The sequence below is a fragment of the Pan paniscus genome, chromosome 12, assembly GCF_029289425.2.
Source record: "Pan paniscus chromosome 12, NHGRI_mPanPan1-v2.0_pri, whole genome shotgun sequence".
Classification (NCBI taxonomy): Eukaryota; Metazoa; Chordata; class Mammalia; order Primates; family Hominidae; genus Pan; species Pan paniscus.
Window position 1 is genome coordinate 20,568,510 of NC_073261.2, and position 20,059 is coordinate 20,588,568.

The 20,059-nt window shown below is 42.6% G+C and overlaps 1 protein-coding gene and 1 long non-coding RNA gene across 6 annotated transcripts in view; one reads left to right on the forward strand and one right to left on the reverse strand.

Annotated features, from left to right (window-relative positions):
* Positions 1 to 5,022: 5,022 nt before the first annotated feature.
* On the reverse strand, positions 5,023 to 14,190 carry LOC117978971 (uncharacterized). Its single transcript, XR_004669588.3, has 3 exons — positions 14,030 to 14,190; positions 12,981 to 13,118; positions 5,023 to 11,166 (listed from the first exon to the last, which is right to left on the reverse strand). It is a non-coding gene; the product is annotated as an uncharacterized LOC117978971 (long non-coding RNA).
* The window catches only part of GCC2 (GRIP and coiled-coil domain containing 2), a 62,195-nt gene continuing 56,300 nt past the window's right edge, over positions 14,165 to 20,059 (forward strand). Inside the window, exons 1-4 of one of the 5 annotated variants that reach the window (XM_055107479.2) lie at positions 14,190 to 14,296; positions 14,649 to 14,705; positions 16,043 to 16,127; positions 17,405 to 17,472. In XM_055107479.2, the coding sequence (XP_054963454.1) occupies positions 14,291 to 14,296; positions 14,649 to 14,705; positions 16,043 to 16,127; positions 17,405 to 17,472 (216 nt within the window). In that variant the 5' untranslated portion in view covers positions 14,190 to 14,290. Of the gene's footprint in view, positions 14,306 to 14,642; positions 14,706 to 16,042; positions 16,128 to 17,404; positions 17,473 to 20,059 lie in introns of those variants that run through there. The other 4 variants (XM_055107478.2, XM_055107481.1, XM_055107480.2 and 1 more) reach the window with 4 other exon arrangements.

The following is a 20,059-nucleotide window of genomic DNA, read 5'->3' on the forward strand; positions in this document are numbered from 1 at the left end:
GAAATTCACACATAACAATATTAACCTTAAATGTAAATGGGCTAAATGCCTCAATTTAAAAGACACAGACTGGCAAATTGGATGAAAAGTCAAGACCCATCGGTATGCTGTATACAGGAGACCCATCTCACATGCAAAGACACACATAGGCTCAAAATAAAGAGATGGAGGAGTATTTACTAAGCAAATGGAAAGCAAAAAAAAGCAGAGGTTGCAATCCTAGTTTCTGATAAAACAGACTTTAAACCAACAAAGATCAAAAGAGACAAAGAAGGGCATTACATAATGGTAAAGGGATTCATGCAACAAAAAGAGCTAACTATCCTAAACATATATGCACCCAATAGAAGAGCACCCAGATTCATAAAGCAAGTCCTTAGAGACCTACAAAGAGACTTACACTCCCACACAATAATAGTGGGAGACTTTAACACCCCACGGTCAATATTAGACAGATCAATGAGATAGAAAATTAACAAGCATATCCAGGACTTGAACTCAGCTCTGGACCAAGCAGACCTAATAGACATCTACAGCTCTCCACCACAAATCAAGAGAATATACATTCTTCTCAGCACCACATAGCACTTATTCTAAAATTGACCACACAATTGGAAGTAAAACACTCCTCAGCAAATGCAAAAGAACTAAAATCATAACAGTCTCTCAGACCACAGCGCAACCAAAGTAGAACTCAGGATTAAGAAACTCACTCAAAACCACTCAACTACATGGAAACTGAACAACCTGCTACTGAATGACTACTGGGTAAATAATGAAATTAAGGCAGAAATAAATAAGTTATTTGAAACCAATGAGAACAAAAACACAACATACCAGAATCTCTGGAACACAGCTAAAACAGTGTTTAGAGGGAAATTTATAGCACTAAATGCCCACAGGAGAAAGTAGGAAAGATCTAAAATCAACACATTAACATCAAAATTAAAAGAACTGGAGAAGCAAGAGCAAACAAATTCAAAAGCTAGCAGAAGACAAGAAATAACTAAGATCAGAGCAGAACTGAAGGAGATAGAGACATAAAAAACCCTTCAAAAAATCAATAAATCAAGAAGCTAATTTTCTGAAAAGATTAACGAAATAGAATGCTAGCCAGACTAATAAAGAAGAAAAGAGAGAAGAATCAAATAGACACAATAAAAAATAATAATGGGGATATCACCACTGATCCCACAGAAATACAAAGAATACTATAAACACCTCTACGCAAATAAACTAGAAAATCTAGAAGAAACTGATAAATTCCTGGACATATACACTCTCCCAAGACTAAACCAGGAAGAAGTTGAATCCCTAAATGCATCAATAACAAGTTCTTAAATTGAGGCAGTAATTAGTAGCCTGCCAAACAAAAAAGCCCAGGACAAGACAGATTCACAGCAGAATTCTACCTGAGGTAAAAAGAGTAGCTGGTACCATTCCTTCTGAAACTCTTTCAAACAATAGAAAAAGAGGGACACCACCCTAACTAATTTTATGAGGCCAGCACCATCCTGGTAACAAAACCTGGCAGAGACACAACAAAAAAAGAAAATTCCAGGTCAATATCCCTGATGAACATAGATGCAAAAATCCTCAATAAAATACTGGCAAACCAAATCCAGCAGCATATCAAAAACCTTATTCACCACGATCAAGTTGGCTTCATCCCTGGGATGCAATGTTGCTTCAACACGTGCAATTCAATAAATGTAATCTATCACATAAATAGAACCAATGACAAAAACCACGATTACCTCAACAGATGCAGAAAAGGCCTTTGGTAAAATTCAACACCACTTCATGCTAAAAACTCTCAATAAACTAGATATTGATGGAACATGTCTCAAAATAATAAGAGCTATTTATGACAAACCCACAGCCAAGATCATACTGACCACGCAAAAGCTGGAAGCATTCTCTTTGAAAACCGGCACAAGACAAGGATGCCCTCTCCCATGCCTCCTATTCAACATACTATTGGAAGTTCTGGCCAGGGCAATCAGGCAAGAGAAAGAAATGAAGTGTATTCAAATAGAAAAAGAGCAAGTCAAATTGTGTCTGTTTGCAGATGACATGATTGTGTATTTAGAAAACCCCATCATCTCAGCACAAAATCTCCTTAAGCTAATAAGAAAGTTCAGCAAAGTCTCAGGATATGAAATCAATGTGCAAAAATCACAAGCATTCCTATACACCAATAATAGACAGAGAGCCAAATCATAAGTGAACTCCCATTCACAATTGCTACAAACAGAATAAAATACCTAGGAATACAACTTACAAGGGATGTGAAGGACTTCTTCAAGGAGAACTACAAACCACTGCTCAAGGAAATAAGAAAGGACACAAACAAATGAGAAAACATTCCATGCTCATGGATAGGAAGAATCAATATCATGAAAATCGCCATACTGCCCAAAGTAATTTATGGATTCAATGCTATCCCCATCAAGCTACCATTGACTTTCTTCACAGAATTGGAAAAAACTACTTTAAATTTCATATGGAACCAAAAGAGAGCCCACATAGCTAAGACAATCCTAAGCAAAAAGAGCAAAGCTAGAGGCATCAAGCTACCTGACCTCAAACTATACTACAAGGCTACAGTAACCAAAACAGCATGGTACTTGTGCCAAAACAGATATATAGACCAATGCAACAGAACAAAGACCTCAGAAATGACACCACACATCTACAACAATCTGAACTTTGACAAACCTGACACAAACAAACAATGGGAAAAGGATTCCCTATTTTATAAATGGTGTTGAGAAAACTGGCTAGCCACGTGCAGAAAACTGCAACTGGACCCCTTCCTTACACCTTATAAAAAAATCAACTCAAGATGGATTAAAGACTTAAACATGGCTGGATGCAGTAGCTCACGCCTGTAATCCCAGCACTTTGAGAGGCCGAGGCAGGCGGATCATGAGGTCAGGAGATCGAGACCATCCTGGCGGACATGGTGAAACCCTGTCTCAACTAAAAATACAAAAAATTAGCCAGGCGTACTGGCGGGCACCTGTAGTCCCAGCTACTTGGGAGGTTGAGGCAGGAGAATGGCGTGAACCTGGGAGGTGGAGCTTGCAGCGAGATGAGATCGTGCCACTGCACTCCAGCCTGGGCGACAGAGCAAGACTCCATCTCAAAAAAAAAAAAAAAGACTTTAACATAAGACCTAAAACCATAAAAACCCTAGAAGGAAACCTAGGCAATATCATTCAGGACATAGGCATGGGCAAAGACTTCATGACTAAAACACCAAAAGTGATGGCAACAAAAGCCAAAACTGACAAATGGGATCTAAGTAAACTAAAGAGCATCTGCACACCAAAAGAAACTATCATCAGAGTGAACAGGCAACCTACAGAATGGGAGAAAAATTTTGCAGTCTATCCATCTGACAAATGGCTAATATCCAGAATCTACAAAGAACTTAAACAAATTTACAAGAAAAAAACAAACAACCCCATCAAAAAGTGGGCAAAGTAGTCTGTTTGAACAGACACTTCCCCAAAAAAAGACATTTATGCAGCCAACAAGCATATGAAAAAATGTTCATCATCACTGGTCATTAGAGAAATGCAAATCAAAACCACAATGAGATAGCATCTCATGCCAGTTACAATGGTGATCATTAAAAAGTCAGGAAATGGCCGGGTGCGGTGGCTCAAGCCTGTAATCCCAGCACTTTGGGAGGCTGATGCAGGCAGATCACGAGGTCAGGAGATTGAGACCATCCTGCCTAACACGGTGAAACCCCGTCTTTACTAAAAATACAAAAAATTAGCCAGGCATGGTGGCAGGTGCCTGTAGTCCCAGCTACTCGGGAGGCTGAGGCAGGAGAATGGCATGAACCTGGTAGCCAGAGCTTGCAGTGAGCGCAGATCATGCCACTGCACTCCAGCCTGGGTGACAGAGCGAGACTCTATCTCAAAAAAAATGAAATAAAATAAAATCAGGAAACAACAGATAATGGAGAGGATGTGGAGAAATAGGAACACTTTTACACTGTTGGTGAAAGTGTAAATTACTTCAACCATTGTGGAAGACAGTGTGACAATTCCTCAAGGATCTACAACCAGAAATACCATTTGACCCAGCAATCCCATTACTGGGTATATGCCCAAAAAATTATACATTATCCTACTATAAACACAGATACACAGTATGTTTATTACAGCACTATTCACAATAGCAAAGTCTTGGAACCAATCCAAATGCCCATCAATGATAGTCTGGATAAAGAAAATGTGGCGATATTCAGAGAAGGACTGTGTGGTAGATAGAGCTCCCTCTCCCCTCTCCCCTCTCCCCTCTCCCCTCCCCCCTCCCCCCTCTCCCCTCTCCCCTCTTTCCACGGTCTCCCTCTGATGCCGAGCCGAAGCTGGACGGTACTGCTGCCATCTCAGCTCACTGCAACCTCCCTGCCCGATTCTCCTGCCTCAGCCTGCCGAGTGCCTGCGATTGCAGGCGTGCGCCGCCACGCCTGACTGTTTTTCGTATTTTTTTGGTGGAGATGGGGTTTCGATGTGTCGGCTGGGCTGGTCTCCAGCTCCTAACCGCGAGTGATCCGCCAGCCTCGGCCTCCCGAGGTGCCGGGATTGCAGACGGAGTCTCGTTAACTCAGTGCTCAATGGCGCCCAGGCTGGAGTGCAGTGGCGTGATCTCGGCTCGCTACAACCACCTCCCAGCCGCCTGCCTTGGCCTCCCTAAGTGCCGAGATTGCAGCCTCTGCCTGGCAGCCACCCCGTCTGGGAAGTGAGGAGCGTCTCCGCCTGACTGCCCATCGTCTGGGATGTGAGGAGCCCCTCTGCCTGGCTGCCCAGTCTGGAAAGTGAGGAGCGTCTCTGCCCGGCCGCCATCCCATCTAGGAAGTGAGGAGCGCCTCTTCCCGGCCGCCATCACATCTGGGAAGTGAGGAGCGTCTCTGCCCGGCCGCCCATCGTCTGAGATGTGGGGAGCACCTCTGCCCTGCCGCCCCGTCTGGGATGTGAGGAGTGTCTCTGCCCGGCCGCCCTGTCTGAGAAGTGAGGAGACCCTCTGCCTGGCAACCGCCCCGTCTGAGAAGTGAGGAGCCCCTCCGCCCGGCAGCCACCCCGTCTGAGAAGTGAGGAGCGTCCTCCCTCCTCGTCTGGGAGGGAGGTGGGGGGGTCAGCCCCCTGCCCGGCCAGCCGCCCCGTCCGGGAGGTGAGGGGCACCTCTGCCCGGCCGCCCCTACCGGGAAGTGAGGAGCCCCTCTGCCCGGCCAGCCGCCTCGTCCGGGAGGGAGGTGGGGGGGTCAGCCCCCCGCCTGGCCAGCCGCCCCGTCCGGGAGGCGAGGGGTGCCTCTGCCCGGCCGCCCCTACTGGGAAGTGAGGAGCCCCTCTGCCCGGCCAGCCGCCCCGTCCGGGAGGGAGGTGGGGGGTCAGCCCCCCGCACGGCCAGCCGCCCCGTCCGGGAGGGAGGTGGGGGGGTCAGCCCCCCGCCCGGCCAGCCGCCCCGTCCGGGAGGGAGGTGGGGGGATCAGCCCCCCGCCCGGCCAGCCGCCCTGTCCGGGAGGTGAGGGGCGCCTCTGCCCGGCCGCCCCTACCGGGAAGTGAGGAGCCCCTCTGCCCGGCCAGCCGCCCCCTCCGGGAGGGAGGTGGGGGGGTCAGCCCCCCGCCGGGCCAGCCGCCCCGTCGGGGAAGTGAGGGGCGCCTCTGCCCGGCCGCCCCTACTGGGAAATGAGGAGCCCCTCTGCCCGGCCAGCCGCCCTGTCCGGGAGGGAGGTGGGGGGTCAGCCCCCCGCCCGGCCAGCCGCCCTGTCCGGGAGGGAGGTGGGGGGTCAGCCCCCCGCCCAGCCAGCCGCCCCGTCCGGGAGGTGAGGGGCGCTTCTGCCCGGCCGCCCCTACTGGGAAGTGAGGAGCTCCTCTGCCCGGCCACCACCCCATCTGGGAGGTGTACTCAACAGCTCATTGAGAACGGGCCATGAAGACAATGGCGGTTTTGTGGACTAGAAAGGGGGGAAAGGTGGGGAAAAGATTGAGAAATCGGATGGTTGCTGTGTCTGTGTAGAAAGAGGTAGACATGGGAGACTTTTCATTTTGTTCTGTACTAAGAAAAATTCTTCTGCCTTGGGATCCTGTTGATCTGTGACCTTACCCCCAACCCTGTGCTCTCTGAAACATGTGCTGTATCCACTCAGGGTTGAATGGATTAAGGGCGGTGCAAGATGTGCTTTGTTAAACAGATGCTTGAAGGCAGCATGTTCGTTAAGAGTCATCACCACTCCTTAATCTCAAGTACCCAGGGACACAAACACTGCGGAAGGCCGCAGGGTCCTCTGCCTAGGAAAACCAGAGAACTTTTTTCACTTGTTTATCTGCTGACCTTCCCTCCACTATTGTCCTGTGACCCTGCCAAATCCCCCTCTGCGAGAAACACCCAAGAATGATCAATAAAAAAGAAAAAAAAAAAAAAAAGAAAATGTGGCACAGATACACCATGGAATACTATGCAGCCATAAAAAAGGATGAGTTCATGTCCTTTGCAGGGACATGGATGAAGCTGGAAACCATCATTCTCAGCAAACTGACACAGGAACAGAAAACCAAACACCGCATGTTCTCACTCATAAGTGGGAGTTGAACACTGAGAACACATGGACACAGGGAGGGGAACATCACACACTGGGGCCTGTCAGGGAGTAGGGGGCTAGGCGAGGGATAGCATTAGGAGAAATACTTAATGTAGATGAGAGGTTGATGGGTGCAGCAAACCACCATGGCAAGTGTATACAACAAACCTGCATTTTCTGTACATGTATCCCAGAACTTAAAGTGTAATAATAATAATTTTAAAAAAGGGTCAGGCGCTGTGGCTCACCCCTGTAATCGCAGCACTTTGGGAGGCCGAGGTGGATGGATCACAAGGTCAGGAGATCGAGACCATCCTGGCTAACACAGTGAAACCCCCTCTCTACTAAAAATATAAAAATACAAAAAATTAGTGAGGCGTGGTGGCGGGTGCCTGTAGTCCCAGCTACTCGAAAGGCTGAGGCAGGAGAATGGCGTGAACCCAGGAGGCGGAGCTTGCAGTGAGCTGAGATTGCACCACTGCACTCCAGCCTGGGCAACAGACAGAGTGAGACTCCATCTAAAAAAAAAAAAAAAAAAAAAAAAAAAGGGATTAAAGAGATGATAACTAAATGCATTGAACCCTGGAGCAGAAAGATATTTTTCCCTTTATTATAATGGACATTGGTGGGACAATAAGTGGAATTTCAGATTTGTAGATTAGATAACAGTATCCATGTTGATTTTCTGATTTTGATTGCTGTATGATTACATTGAATAATGTTTTGAGGAAACACACTGAAGTGTTTAGGGATAAATAAGCATGATGTCTGCAATTTACTCTCAATGGCTTAGAAAAAATAATTATGTCTATACATAGAGAAAGAATGATAAAGCAAATTCAGTAATTAATCTGGAAAAAGGATATACATTTTTGTAACTTCTGTTTTAAATCTGAAGGACCAAGTAAAATGGTGGATTACAGAGTGGAAAGAAAGCCCTTCCATTTGTGAGTGCCTAACAGCAGGTTGTGCCTGGGCCCGCCTCTGTCGGCCCCTTAATCTGCCCCAAACATTCAGACATTAGTGTTACCAAAACACCAGGGTTTTGGTCTAAGTCCTGCTGCTCTCCACACAGAAAGCCAATCAGTATTGCCAAGACACACAGAAAGACAATGAGTATTGCCAAGGAAGAAAACTTTAACTGGGTGCTGCAGCCAAGGAGATGGAAGCTCAATCACAAATCCATTTTTCTGATTGACTAAAATTAGGGATTTATATAGCAGGGAAGAAATGTAACAATGTGTAAGAAAACAGGAACTAGTGAGGGGCAAGGAAGCAATCATGATGATTGAGGGGTCCAAATGTCATTGTCAGGATGTGGTGATCTGGTAAGTTTCAGTTTTGATACTTTTTTTGAGAGGCCTGAAGGTCATTTCCTGAGGAAGCGTCTCAGATAAAACAAAGTAAGTTTCAAGCTTTAAGACCAGAAGGTCAATTTCTATGTTTATCCAAAAAACTGTCTTTGGCACTATTAAGTTGATGTCAGTCCAGGCCCCCTTTTTATTTATCAATTCCTCAGTCATGGGGAATCTGGTCGTTAATCTTTCTGACTGTTTCGTGCTGAGGAGGGGTGTCCTGGGCACCTCTATAACACAGGTGACCTCATGGCCACCCAGGAATCAAAGGTTAATCTAATACTATAGTTAATCTAATACTATAGTTTTCTTCTGAAACAATCTTTCTCTCTCCAGGCCCCCTGACAATTCCACCAAAGGCAAATCACAGCAGGACCAATCTACCTGCAAAATAAGCTTCAGTCCCATAGACTTGGCCTGATTACCCACACAAAGTGCAGCAAGAATCATTGTCTACATAGGCGCTCCTAAACTGGCTTTGTTGGAACATCTCAGAAGGCCATTTCAAACAAGGCCCACAGAAAGTAACCAGTTCCTCCAACTGTGTCCCATTATAAAAGAAAACACGTTGTTATTAACCATATTCCCAATTAATATTCACAAATAGTTTACAAATTCAGGAGAAATTAAACAATGCCTCAAATTCTGTTTATAAAAGTATACTCTACTCAATATACTTAAAGTATACTTACAGGCTATAAATAGCTCAAAAGAAAAAAATTTTCCAGACTCTGAAAAACAAAACAAAAAGAATAAGCAATATTTCAAAGGAAAATAGCCATACAAAATTATTTCTGTCATCCATTAATTCAGTCCACGCAATTAACTCCTGCTCTGCTTCATATTGGGTTAGCAATCTTTACGAACACATCAGCCTTTCAATTAATGCCCTGAAAGTTTTCTCTCAAATCCAATGGCACACCCAAAGTTATCAGAAACCTCCATTCAAGAGTCCTTTTTGTGAACTACTCCAAAGAAACAAGCCCTGGACTGTAGCTGATATATCAATTTTTTGAAAAGGATCAAAGCAAACATCAATTGTGGATGACAAAAGTCTTAAGATAGCCATAATCAAAGACACAGTTGACAAGGAAATTTGGTTATTTCTGTGGCATACAATTTGACATGATAACCATAATTATTACTGACAAAATATGTTAAGACATATCAGAATTTCAGGAACATGATACAATCCTGGAACACATATTAACAACATATCTGTATAAATATAACCCAAAGAAAGTTAAATACCACCTCACATTTGACAATGCTTCCTATATAATTCTAACATAACAAGTACGCCTACTGTCTCTCTTGGACTTCAGGGAACATGAATATCCGAACAGGTAGTGTAAGTTCAAAAAGTCTGAATTTAGAACTTGAAATTTTGCTATTGGAAAATCTGTCAAATATAAAAGGTTTAACACACGTGATATCTCAAAATAGGATCACAAGTTACTATAAAATAGTCATTCATTTAGCCAAAATTATAATACAAAAACATCTTCTATTTGATAAAAAGGAGATTCAGTTTCCCAAACAATAAGCCCTAATAAAGACAGCATGAGACCAACTAAACCTGTCTCTCCCGACTCCATTTTCTTCCTGCAGTTCACTCAAAAGGTAAATGAAATCTGTTATCTCTTATTAATATTACACAAACATTTTGTTCAAAAGAGAAAACCAAAATTTTACCCTTGTATGGTATATAATTAACACTAAAGCTAAGTTTAATAAAACTTTATAAACAAATGTATCTGATTTTAATCAGTTTGACTATAAGGTAAGATTTCCCTAAACCTTTTATAATGTTTTACAACTTTCTATTAAAGAGCACATCAATGTTCCAGGAAAACCCTGTTATTCTGACACACGGTCCCAGACACTGGCTTTGCATCACTGGCTTTTGATATTAATGTTTAATTTATAGAAACACCTTAAACTAATCTTATCCCTCAAAATATGCCCTTACGATCTAACGGGTCCAACTCTTCCACAATACTCCCTGGGCTTAGAGGGATTGAATCATTTTAATTTCTGGCCCCATGTCTCACGAAAACTGGTTATTTGGTCAATCACCTTCTCCTGGTACTTAAGATGAGGCTTCAACTTGTGTCAATGCTCAAGATTTAGCAGAGGTCAATGATTTTTTCAGACCCAGGAGTCAAAGCTCTGTAACTTAACAGCACACAGATTAGTTAATAGGAAATTTACGCAACAGAAAGTCATATCATTCCTTCTACTGTTACAAATTAAAACAATGTGATTTGTTGTTTAGGAGTTACTGCCTGCAGCACTTCAAACCACTGTATTAAAGTAGTTAGGTTACACATTGCATAGGCCTAATTGCTAGTATTCTAGTGACAAAACTGTGACCAAAAGCATCATAAAGTGATAGGTTCTATACCAAACTTACCAAAGTAAGACAGCTAACTTTTCTATTTTAAAAAAATGGTAAGCACAAATATCAGTTTTGAAAATTCAGTAAGAATAAATACTCTTCCTTCACTTAAATATTATACAACAAAACAGGGACAAAGTAAGAACGAGCACACAATAATTTCTTCTCAGCTATTTTAAAAGAGCATCATCACACATTTCCCAAGATTGGTTTCTAGATACAGTACTGATAACTGATTAGGTAATTTTCATAACCAAAAATCTTCAGATTAGCGCAACCCTTATATACACTGTGTTTCCAAGTACACACAGGAAGGCCCATCAGGGATAAATGGCTTGGGATCACCAATCAGTAGAAAGTCTCACATCTTTTATTACTACTTAATCCAAGTGAATGTTACTTAATTTTAATAATGTTCAACACAACTAAAGTAGTTTGAGAGAAATCCCAATCAACATAATTTCCTTAAAGATAAGGCCAATTTTTCCTGAACCTTAAAACTTTGTATCCATATCGGTTTTTCCTCATTAAAGGGTAAGATCTGAAACCAACTCAAGTTATTGATTGAAGAGAATTACCTTGGAAATAAACACCATTTAAATATTTCTGCTCTCATCTACTTTCCAAATAACGAAATGTATAATGTACTATTTCTGTTCAGAACTTAAGTCTTTTGTTTTACTTTTTCCAGGAACCTTAAAGCTCTTGTAGCTCTCTAGATCATTAGTGGTAAGAAGAAACAAGAAAATTTTAAATGGCTGGTGTGCTCTACCAATTTTTCCAGGCTTGACAACTGCAGCTTAGGAATTCTAGATAAACAGAACAAATAATGAATTGTTACAAATGCATAGGAAACAAAATGGCTATTCATAAAGCCAAATAAAAGCATTCCATTAGAAACTAAAAAAATCAATGGTTTTATACATGTATATATAAGTAAAACCCAAAAAAAAAAAAAAGAGCAAATAAATGAAAATCAGAAGCGAAGACAAACAAGAAACCAACCCCAAGTTTTTCTCCTACTCAGTTTACCTTGGAAGCTAAAGTGTTACCTAGAGCCAAATAAACCCCCCCCACACACACACACACAAGGTAGATATTTTGTTCCAGGTATGTAAATTAATGTCTTTAAGTCCACCAATACCACTGTACATTTTGTACATTAAGAAATTCACTTTAGGCACATGACCAGTAAGTATTTTAGTGCTAGTACTATCTATACAGTGTAAAACAAAGCAATGCAAACATATATGTGAAATTCGGCTCCATGTTAAACCTGGCTCCATGTTAAATCTTGCTTCATGCTTAACTATATTAAAAAAGAATTGCCAAACTGCAAATGTATTTCTTCATAATATTTATTTTATTTTCATCAAAACTAAGTGCTTTAAACAACAGCATTTAACTGAGCTTTAAACTAAGAGCATTTAAACAAATGTTTAAATGCTATGTTAATTAGCCAAATTTCTCCAATTTTCTATCAGGTTTTAAAGAATATTATCTAAACTTTTTCAACTTTCTATCTTCTCTGTATGTGCACAAATATAGACATACAGAGAAGTAGTAAGAAAACGGTGTATGACTTACACAGACCACCTATATGACATGTTTGGACTTTCTGTTTTGTCCTAAATTTTTTTTTTTTTTTTGAGACGGAGTCTTGCTCTGTCGCCCAGGCTGGAGTGCAGTGGTGCGATCTTAGCTCACTGCAAGCTCCACCTCCCGGGTTCACGCCTTCTCCCGCCTCAGCCTCCCAGCTAGCTGAGACTACAGGCACACGCCACAACACCTGGCTAATTTTGTTATTGTATTTTTAGTACAGACAGCGTTTCACTGTGTTAGCCTGGATGGTCTCGATCTCCTGATCTTGTAATCCACCCGCCTTGGCCTCCCAAAGTGCTGGGATTACAGGCATAAGCCACTGCACCCGGCCAATTATTTTTTTTAATAACCAGTCATTTTATTTTAGGACAAAAATTCACCATACAAGATCCTTTCTCATACAAAATTCTTCTCTTTTCTTTATAACTTTCCTTACCAAACATACATCTTCATATCTGTAACTTTCTTCACATCTCTCTCCCCCATTTACTGGTTCTTTACTACCTTATTTTATAAATAACTTTTTGCAAGTCCATAATTTGAATTAACCTTTAGATAACTTTCGAATTAGACAAAATTATTCTTTTTCTAACAACACATCTTTATGGCACATCTTATATAAGGAATTATATATTAACTATAATTGTGATCATTAGTAACCTTAAATTTTATTGAAAATGTCCTTGAAATATCCGATATCAGCACTTTGTAGAGGAGAACAATTACACAATTTTTAGAAATTGTGTAAAGATCTCTTAGGAGATTTAGAAAGATCTCTTAGGAGATCTTTTCTTCAAATGTTGTCTGCGGTAAATTTTTCTACTCCAGTAGGAAACTTGCCCATTTTATACCATTGCACAATGTCCAGATTTATGGACATTTTCTCTAGTCAGCTCATTAAGAGAGAGAGATTTTTTCTTCAGGTTGGAAAACTCTTCCTCCCAATAGATGTGTACACTGTTACAAGTAACCGTAAACCCCAGTGTTAACTGGATCACTTAAAGGGAATTTACTGACTCACCGATAACTGATCAGAGTTCCAGCTTCATTCCTCCGGGGCTGCCTGGGTTCTGCTTTTTTCCTCTTAACAATTTTGTCCTCAGGCTGCTTTCTACCATAGCGGCAGATGTCTGCCAACAGCAATCAGGGCTGTATGTTTCTTCAATCACATCCAAAGAAAGAGAAAATATTATCACTAAACCAAAATACTAAACGGAAGTCTCAAACCTTCTGACTGTACATCTTAGGTCACACACCACCCCTGAACCAATCCTACAAACACCATAGGTGATACACACTGTCAAAGACAAAGAGTAGATGTCCACAATAAGCTGTTCTTTCTCGTTTATAACACTTCTTTCACCTAGTAATAATCAGCTACCATTTACTCGATGCATACTGTGTGCTGCCTCTTCAATCTTTTGGCCATTTAAACTACAGGAAACTGGGTTATCTTCAGGTTACCTTAGTTATGGGAGTGTATGGAAAACATTAATGGGAAGGTGAAAGCGCAGCAAACCACTTCAGCAGTTAACAGAAAGGCTCTCAGAGCACTGGACCGCCAATCAGGAAACAGCAGCAGCTCTGGGATTCGACCACAGATTCTCTGGCGTGCTCTTGGGGAAAGGGTGGCCTCGGGCCCCCTACTCTACAGAGTCTCCTCCCACGGCTGCCCAGCTCCCTGGCCGACTATCTTGCCTCCACCACATCACCATCAGTACCGAGCGGCTGTAGGGCAGAGCTGTCCAGGGACCTCCTCACAGCCTCCAGAGTCAAGAAATGCCTCCTCAGGGAAGCCCTCTACCGCATCCCTGACCTGTGAGTCACGGAGCTCCCGGGCACCATGCTAGCCACAAATGCCTAAGGAGCCCCCCGGAACCAGCTGTGGGTCCCGCAGGCACTCGCAGGCTAGCGGACACCTTTGGAGGACTGAGGGACCTGTCCTGCAATCCAATGCTCTCCTCACTCTCACAAGATTTTACAGACGTGGAAACCGAGGCCCGAGGCCCCAAGGGGTAATCGGCCCGCGTTCCCATGCCAATAACCGGCAGTGGCGGGACCCACACCTACTCCGTGACCTGCAGGCCCAGGGGTCAAGCCCCAGGTAGAACGTCTACACGGACTCCGCCTTTAGCGCCGTGCGGGGAACCTTCTCCCGGACGCAGACACGGAAGCGGAAGTGCTGCCGAGCTGTAGCTATGGAGACGTGGGGGGCGGGCCGCCCGGAGAGCGCGACCTTTGACCTGCAGTAGAGCCTACGTCAGAGGCTGGCGCAAACAGAAGTGCAGCGGTGGCGGCGGCTGGTTGCGGGCCGGCGGCGGGCTGGCGGAGATGGAGGTAACTCAGGTCGGGCCCACTGCCTCCCATCAAGCCTTCCGCGCCGCGATTTGGGATGTGGGAGTGGGCCCGATGGGAGGGCGCAGTAGTCTCCCTCTTGGTGCCCCGAAGCCCGCGCTGCCGTCGCCTCCCCATCTTTCGTAAACTCCATCCCTGGGGGTTACCTGCCCCGTAGAGCCCGTTTGTGTACGAATTGCCACGGCGACCGCCTCCGTCCGCCCTCATTCTCTGTCTCACGAGGCTTTCCACCACTTGATTCCATAGAAGGTTTTTCCCTGTAAGGGTTCTACGCGTTCCGTGTGGAATTAGGAAAAGAGTTCTTCTGACACCTGGGTTTGATTTTATTTTGCAGGATCTTGTTCAAGATGGGGTGGCTTCACCAGCTACCCCTGGGACCGGGAAATCTAAGGTGAAGAGAATACTTGAATAGCGGGCTTCCTGAAGAGTGGAAGGGTGATGAATTGGAAAACTTTGGCATGGGGAAGGGGGGCGCTGATTTTTTTTTAAAATAGCCTTGCTCCAAGGGATCTCAATTTTAGTGTGCGCAGTCGCCCATTTCCTGTTTCTCCCCCGCCCACCCCGATATAGAAAGACTTTTTGTTTACTTCCTGCTCCTGGTTAGCACTGCTGGGAGATCCTGCTATTTTTCGAACATAAAGCAGTCTAAGAAGGTTTATATAGTGGTGTAGTGGAAGGAGCAGTGACATAGGGTAGGAATCAAGGGATTCTGATCTGTGGGCTCCAGTTTCTACATTGCCAAAGAGTTTAATTAGTCCAGTTTTATGGCCCTGTACAATGTTTAACATTCAGTCATTCTAAATGATAGTGGTTTATTGCTAAGGTTTATTGTGTGCATGCTAAATTTCTGGCGCTTGCCTAACCACTCAGTTCCTTCGTTTAAGCTTCATAATAACCATGAGATAGGTACTGTTGTTACCCTCCTTTTACAGATGAGAAACCTGAGACCACAGGCTTAAGCAATTTTCTCAAGTGGTAAAGCTCAATTTTTTAATTAAAGCCTGAATGTTACCCGGTTCATCTTGCTGCTGTAATTATGCTTAAATTTTCTTGTGACCAAAGACTTGCAGCCTTGAATACAATGAAATAATTTTACAGCTCCAAGGAATTTTAAGTAGCATTAGCTCCAACCTACTGATTTTACAATTAAATCAAAAGCTACCAATGTCAACATGTAACATTAGCTATAAGAGGATATGGCCTGGTTTTTACGTTTCATAGTAGTTGCATAACTAATTTTTAGTAGTTGCATAGCAATTACAGAATTGACGTTGCATTTGCTGATTTTAAAAAATGTGGCCGGGCGCGGTGGGTCACGCCTGTAATCCCAACACTTTGGGAGGCCGAGGCGGGCGGATCACCTGAGGTCAGGAGTTTGAGACCAGCCTGGCCAACATGGTGAAACCCCGTCTCTACTAAAAATACAAAAATTAGCCGGGCGTGGTAGCGGGCGCCTATGATCCCAGCTATTTGGGAGGCTGAGGCAGGAGAATTGCTTGAACCTGGGAGGCAGAGGTTGCAGTGAGCCAAGATCGTGTCATGCACTCCGGCCTGGGCAATAGAGCGAGACTCTGTCGCAAAAAAAAAAAAAATGTGGAACAAAGTATGCGGTTGGCATAAAGATTTATTTTGTAGAATGTTTTTGTTTTCTAGCAGACATTGTTTCTTTTTTGTGGTATACTAGAAACATGAGTTATAACAAGTTGGTAACATGACCACATCTTTCAGCTGGAAACATTGCCCAAAGAAGACCTCATCAAGTTTGCCAAGAAACAGATGATGCTAATACAGAAAGCTAAATCAAGGTGTACAGGTATTGGGTTGAAAATACTCATCTTGATCACAGTCTCTTTAATCGTGGTTTAAAATGGTAGTTTTTAAAATAATGCATTGGCTTGTTTTTGTTTTGTTTTCCAGTGATTCCAAGTATACCTTAGTGTAGTAGAATCTGTCATTTAACATTCTAAAAATTTACCTCTGATTTCTAAATTATTCCCACATCTCTAAACCACAGTGACTTTTGAGTTGTTAAAGTCAGGGAGGAGGATTTTTAAAGTTTGTGTAAGTTAAGTGTGTTTTTCCTTCATGTAGACTTTAGATTCTTCTGAGTTCTGAGTAAAGCGTTTTTTCAAGAGAAGTCAGTTGAAATGTTAGAGACAGAAGATAAGCCCAAAGAGATGGAAAGCTTCCTCAATTAAAATAATAAAAGACTTCCATTTATAGATATTGAAGTATGTTTATCTGCTGAAGTTGATTGATTCCCTATTCAGTTTTCTTTTTATTCCAGAAGGAAAAAGATCTTAGCATCCTTTTTTTTTAGTATATGTACATGAGCTCTTGAATTTCCAGTGACTTATAAATATTAACTGCTTAGCCTAAAAGCTAAGACTTATTTTCTATTAGAAAAGATAAAAGTGTGTCTTGGGAGTTTGGATCACCTTGCAATGAAGAGAATAATTTATTTGGAAAGAAGTTCTAGGCCTGAGATCTATGTATTTGCTAATGAAACACTTAGATTAACGTTTCTTTTCTCTCTTTTTTTTTTTTTTTCCAAGACGGAGTCTCGCTCTTCTTGGCCAGGCTGGAGTGCAGTGGCGCAATCTCGGCTTACTGCAACCTCCCCTTCCCGGGTTCAAGCGATTCTCCTGCCTCGGCCTCCCGAGTAACTGGGACTGCAGGCACCCACCACCATGCCTGGCTAATTTTTTTATTTTTAGTAGAGACGAGGTTTCACCATGTTGGCCAGGCTGTTCTCGATAACGTTTATTCTTAATATGTGATTGTTGCTTTAAGGTTATATAGTAAGATGTACTTACAGGTGAAATAATATGATGTCTGGGGTATGCTTGAAAATTATCAGATGGATAAGAAAAGCAGTGAAGGAGGAAGTGAGTACAGGTTGGGAGGAAACAAAATTGGCCATGTAATGCTGAAGTATAGTGATGAGTGCAGAGATTAATCATACTATTCTGCTTAAATATATTCTAATTTGCAGATTTTTGGGGGGTTTTGTGAGAATGTACTTATCAGTTTCCCAGTAATTATGTTCTTTATTTCTGAACCAGAGTCCTTTATTTTTTAATTGTTTAGAATTGGAGAAAGAAATTGAAGAACTCAAATCAAAACCTGTTACTGAAGGAACTGGTGATATTATTAAGGTAATTATTACGTTGGGAAATGTCTAAAGAGAAATAAAATTTCCCTGAGGATTGTCAGTCTGCTAGAGGCTATCTGGCTTTCTGTCTCTGTTCTACTTCCTCTCTGCCTTGGTTGTTTTTACCTATCTGATTCACTGTAAAAAGAGTGGGTTAATGACCTCTGGGTCTCTTTCTGTTCTGAAATTATTATTCTACTCTCTTCCCACGTATTTTCTTTTTTCTTTCTTTCTTTTTTTTTTTTTTTTTATTTTTTTTGAGATGGAGTCTCACTCTGTCACCAGGCTGAAGTACAGTGGTGCGATCTTGGCTCACTGTAACCTCTGCCTCCCGAGTTCAAGCGATTCTCCTGCCTCAGCCTTCCAAATAGCTGGGACTACAGGCGCACGCCACCACGCCCAGTTAATTTTTATATTTTAAGTAGAGACGGGATTTCACCATGTTGGCCAAGATGATCTTGCTCTCTTGACCTCACCATCCGCCCGCCTCAGCCTCCCAAAGTGCTGGGATTACAGGCGTGAGCCACCACGCCCAGCCCATATTTTCTAATTATGGTTGTTACTTCATTCTCTGCTCTTCCCCAGCCCCCTGAAAACCTGGCCATGCTCAGGACTTAAGTGATTTTAGGTGTACAGTATATAATCTATAGATAGATCCATATCCCTGGACATGTCTACTGACCCAGATCTCACAGTTGTGTTTCCCTCTCACACATTTCACTTATCTCATCAAACTCAACCAAATTGCTTCCCTTGGTTAGACCAGTGGCACCACAGTTTTTTATACCTTTTGACTTTAGAGACACTTTAACTTCTCTGTTTCCTTTATTCTCTATATGTGTCAGTCACCAGAGATCTATCATAGCTTTAAGATATTGTTCCAGTTTATCTTTTTTCTCTCTATTTCTATGGCTTTATGTTAAACACATCAAATACTTAACCTATTTCAATAAAAACCTCACTGGGTTCTTTTTCTCTTTTTAGTCTTATATAATACTGCCAGATAACAAAATATTGTTTTTATTCCCCGTTTAAAAACCTGAGTTGCAGGCCAAATGCAATGGCTCACACCTGTAATCCCAGCACTTTGGGAGGCCAAGGTGGGAGGATCACTTGAGGTCAGGAGTTTGAGATCAGCCTAGCCAGCATGGTGAAACCCTGTCTGTACTAAAAATACAACATTTAGCTGGGCGTGATTGCCCACACCTGAAATCCCAACTACTCAGGAGGCTGAGGCACAAGGATTGCTTGAACCCAGGAGGCAGAAGTTGCAATGAGTTGAGATCGAGCCACTGTACTCCAGCCTGGGCAACACAGCAAGACTCCGTTTGAAAAAAAAAAAAAAATCTGAGTTGCTTATTCTTATTTCCACTCCCTTAATGCTAACAAATGCTTTTTCATTCCCTCACTTTCATTCCCCGCCTTAGGCCAAGCTTCTGTAAAGTTTCTTTTACATCTCAGAGCTCTGAAATACTATTTTCACTGCTTTTGCATAATATCCGTTGGTTATATATTTATTTATTTTTATTTATTTATTTATTTTGAGACAGAGTCTCCCCTTGTCGCCCAGGCTGGAGTGCAGTGGCACAATCTCGGCTCACCGCAAGCTCCGCCTCCTGGGTTGACGCCATTCTCCTGCCTCAGCCTCCCGAGTAGCTGGGACTACAGGCACCCGCCACCATGCCTGGCTAATTTTTTGTATTTCTAGTAGAGACAGGGTTTCACCACGTTAGCCAGGATGGTCTCGATCTCCTGACCTCGTGATCCACCTGCCTCGTCCTCCCGAAGTGCTGGGATTACGGGCGTGAGCCACTGCGCCCAGCCTGGTTATGTATTATCTTATTTTCTCATCAGTGGCTCCCCACTTGTGAGCAGTGAACTATTGAGGGACTCCCAGAGAGTTATTACAAGGGGTCTTTAAATCCATATGCATGTCACACAGTATCATTTTGTTCTTTATTTAGTTACAGTGTATGAAGCCAGAATGATGTGCACAAGTGTCATTTCATTTTATGATGTACTGTTTCATTTAAGTATTACTGAGTTCACAGTAGTCTTCTTTGTATATTTAGTCACTATATGTTTTCTTAATCCATGATAGCCACAGTACAACTATATGGTAATTAAGGAAGAAGGTCGATAACACCCAGACTGCCTGAGTCAGGCTTTCAAATCCTTGTTCATCTACTGACCAGCTGTGTGACCTTGACTAAGTTTCTTAAATTCTTTCTCTATGATTCAGTTTTGTCATCTGTAGAACAGCGATAATAATACTTTCTGTTTGTAGGATTGAGGTACAAACAGGATTGATGTAGAAATGTAGGATTGATAAGGTAATATATCTACTGCACATAGAACTGGGTTGGTCACATAAGTACCCAATAATTGTTAGTTATCATTGTTATTACTACCATGTATTATTTCTGGGGGATTTTTTTTTTCTTGAGATAGGGTTTCTCCCTATCGCCCAGGCTGGAGTGCAGTGGCGTGATCTCCGCTCACTGCAACCTCTAGAGTGTTAGAAAACACTCTAGAAAGTTTTTTATCCGTTAACTCTTATAATACTTTTTACAGAATTGCATTTCAGAATA